Source organism: Sinocyclocheilus anshuiensis, unplaced genomic scaffold, assembly GCF_001515605.1.
Source record: "Sinocyclocheilus anshuiensis isolate Anshui unplaced genomic scaffold, SAMN03320099.WGS_v1.1 scaffold1087, whole genome shotgun sequence".
Lineage (NCBI taxonomy): Eukaryota > Metazoa > Chordata > Actinopteri > Cypriniformes > Cyprinidae > Sinocyclocheilus > Sinocyclocheilus anshuiensis.
Genome location: NW_015544199.1, coordinates 111965 through 115835, shown reverse-complemented (window position 1 = coordinate 115835; position 3871 = coordinate 111965). Strand labels below are relative to the sequence as shown.

Genomic DNA, 3871 nt, shown 5'->3' with positions numbered 1-3871 from the left:
TTTTTTTTTTTTTAAGTCTCTTCTGCTCACCAAGCCTGCATTTATTTGATCCAAAGTACAGCAAAAACAGTACAGTTTTGAACTATTTGTACTATTTAAAATTGCTTTCTATGTGAATATCTGTTAAGCTGTACTTTATTTCTGTGATGCGCAGCTGTATTTTCAGCATCATGACTCCAGTCTTCAGTGTCACATGATCTTCAGAAATCATTCTAATATGCTGATTATCAATATTTAAAATTGATACAATTGAGTAAATTTCTTTTTCAGGATTCTTTGATGAATAGAAAAATCCAAAGATCAGCATTTATCTGAAATAAAAAGCTTTTGCAACATTATACACTATTGCATTCAGTATTATTTTTTTGGTTAAGAAATTATAGAAATTAATACTTGTATTTAGCAAGGATGCTTAAAATTGATCAAAAGTGATGTTAAAGGCATTTATAATGTTACAAAAGATTTCTATTTCAGATAAATAGTGTTATCGATATCGGAATTATATCATACCGACCGAAATTAAGAAATATATCGTGATATAAATTTTGGCCATATCGTCCAGCCCTATATGCAGAGTCATTTTACATTTGATTATTCAGTTCTGTACCTGAATACTGTTAGACTTACCTGAAAAATATAATAAAGCACTGTTAATTTCATTTGTATCTTTATTCTATTATATTTATGTTTGTAATTTGTTTATTTTCTATGCTGATTTACCCACCTACATAGTCACCCCAATCATTGATTATGTTTTTCCAAATAGAGCTATTCAAGTCATCTGGTGATTTTTTTTTTTTTTCATATCGCAGAAAAACAAAACATCACAATGTGAGTGTTTTCCAGTATGGTGCAGCCCTAGTGTGTATCAGATTAAAGCGCAGCGGGAGCGTGGATCTCAGCTGATTGTGATGGACTCACTGCAGCGTGAAGCTGTCCACGCGGCTGACGCGCAGCTGATAGTGGACCCCAGCGCTGGACAGCGTCGACACGTCCACGAAGAAGAACTGCGTCTCTGCCACGGCTTTAGTGGGCGGCTGACACAGCGTACGGCCCAGCTGTGTGTACTGGTACTTCCTCTGATACCTGCGGACAGACAAAACACTCTTTCACAGCCTCGCTTAAAACACAATTATTGAGTCACCACTTGTAGTGCACTTGAACCATCTTTCATACACTAGGACACTCAAGTGTACTACAAGTGGTGACTAAATACATTTTTAAAATACAGAGATAGTATGTTAAAATCACATTTTAGTTCATATTCATGGCGTCTCAAAACAGCACAGTTGAGTACACTTAGAATCATTGTTAGTATAATAATAGTATATAAAAATTATATTTAGTATAAAAATAGAGCACTTTAAGTACATTATGGAAGTGCACTTTTTTCCACCTGGGGACAGAAGAAAGAAACTCATACAGGTTTGGAACGACATGATGGTGAGTAAATGATAACATAGTTTTCATTTTTGGTGAACTGTCCCTTTAAAAAAATACAACATGAGAGCTAAACAAATGAGTTTATTGCTTCATTTGTGCTGCTTATGCAAAAACAGAAGTTCATGAGGAACTGAAAGATCAAAGTTCACACATGATTGAACAAATCATCATATCGGAGTCCAAAATTAACTTTGACACCTGATTATCATCTGACTCCAGCAATATTTCATATATATACATATATATATATACTATATACTGTATATATATATTCATATTCATACATACACACACAAATATATATATATAGTTATTATGTACTGAACTGTATAAAACAATGTACACTGAAACTGTATATTATGAATATTGATGGCTCCTTGACAGATTGCTTTTGTTCCTAATTTGTAAGTTGCTTTGGATATGTATTCATTTCTAATTTAATTTAACACTAGTTTATGTTTTAAATTTGCCATAATCTATAATAATACTTTACCTCATATTTAGATTTTTTGCTGTAATTTTTGGAGCCTGGTGAAGTCAAACACACATTTGAGCATCTCACACTCACTTTGATCAGGTTATTATGGGATGTACTCACAGGCCTCTGAGGATGAGGGGAACCTGGAAGGACAGAACGGCCTGTTTCTGCCGGACCACGAACAGAACCGGACTCGGAGCACTCTCTGACAGCAGCTCCACGGACACACGCACACCCTCCGTCTGAGAGACACACACACACACACACACAGAGAGACACACACACACAGAGAGACACACACACACACACACAGAGTGAGTTAGTGTGAGCGCTTCAGATGTTTCTCCAGTGGTCAGTGTTGTGATGCACTCGTGCCTTGTTTCTGGAGACGGTGTGGTTGTAGGAGTAGATGGTCTGGTTGTCGCTGGTGACCGTGTCGTCATACGTCACATCGAACCGAGCGTCTCTCTGGATGACCACGTTAGCGCCGCACGACGCCAGCATCAGGACCAGCAGGACCGGACAGAAGCGCAGCATCCTGGATCCGTCATCAGCCTGAGAACTGAAGCAGGACACCAGCGAGTGAGTCTGGAGCAGCACACACATTCACTGCATACTTACCATACTTCATCTGAACACACACCCATAGTTCTGTGCTTCTGAAAGAGGTCTCAGCAAGGCTGCAGTTATTTGATCAAAAATACCGTAAAAATAGTGAATATTATTACAATCTAAAACAGCTGTTTTCTCTGTGAATATGTGTTAAACTGTAATGTATTTCTGTGATGCGCAGCTGTATTTTCAGCATCATTACTCCAGTCTTCAGTGTCACATGATCTTCAGAAATCATTCTAATATGCTGATTTGATATTATAAGTTATTATTGGCACTCAATTATTAATGCTAGCACTTATTATTATCAATGATAAAACCCATTTAAGCTGCTTAATATTTTTGTGTAAATCATGATACCTTTTTTCAGGATTCTTTGATAAATAAAAAATTCAAAAGTACGTAAAAAAATAGAAATCTTTGGAACTAAATTAAATTTGAAAATATATTCAGATAGAAATAAGTTCTTTGAAAATGTAATAATATCTCACAATATTACTGTCCAATCAAACGAATGCAGCCTTGATGTGCAAAAACCATTAAAAAATCTCAATATTCAGTGATTGTCAATATTCTGTAGTCAATAACATGACCTAAACATTTGTAATTATAATAAATTAATACAACTGATTCTTTTCTAAATTAATTAAATATTAATTAATCTAACGTACAGCATTTTCACCACAGGCCGTAAGAACCATGTACATTTACTATAGTAAAAACATGGTAGAATTATATTAAGAGTGGCTGTATTTACAATTCTACACTAACCACACACACACACAAGCATGCATATATACATACATATATATATATATATATATAGATCATAATGTCATAACTACACACACACGTCAGTATATACAGAGTAATCAGCATATAAACACACACTGGTTCTGTCGGTGAACGTTAGACTGACCGTGTCTCGCGTTAAGCTCGTTTTATCTGCCGTTAATGCGCGGGATCCGGTACAAACACATTCTAACACACAGCAGCGCTCACTAGAACACAGTCCGCCGTTAAACGGATGGAAACGCGATTCGGTTCGTCCGTGTCGGTTCCGGTCCGCTCGCTCTCGTGTGACGTCATCGCGCACGCGTCATGTTTATGGGATTACATTTCTGCCACAATTCTGCACGCGAAAGATCATATTTTGAGCGCGCAAAAGTGCGTTTTGAACGCACACGAACTGAGTTTTGTGGAGAAAATGTTTGTCTGGCAAAGAAGAAAGTATTTCGAGCGCACGAAAATCAATTTTGCATTTAAAATATGTTTTTGGATTTGTGCAGACCTTCTCTTTTGCGCGTGCAGTGTTTCACTAGCTTGTTCTCTTGATGC

The 3871-nt window shown here is 36.6% G+C and overlaps 1 protein-coding gene across 1 annotated transcript in view; it reads right to left on the bottom strand.

Annotated features, from left to right (window-relative positions):
• LOC107696787 (SID1 transmembrane family member 2-like) overlaps window positions 1-3871 on the bottom strand; it is a gene marked incomplete at its 3' end in the record, with an annotated part of 16730 nt that extends 12859 nt beyond the window's left edge. Inside the window, exons 1-4 of the mRNA XM_016497286.1 lie at window positions 3825-3871; window positions 2297-2483; window positions 2042-2163; window positions 922-1086 (exon numbers count right to left, since the gene is read on the bottom strand). Of these exons, the coding sequence (XP_016352772.1) occupies window positions 922-1086; window positions 2042-2163; window positions 2297-2458 (449 nt within the window). The remainder of the gene's footprint in view (window positions 1-921; window positions 1087-2041; window positions 2164-2296; window positions 2484-3824) is intronic.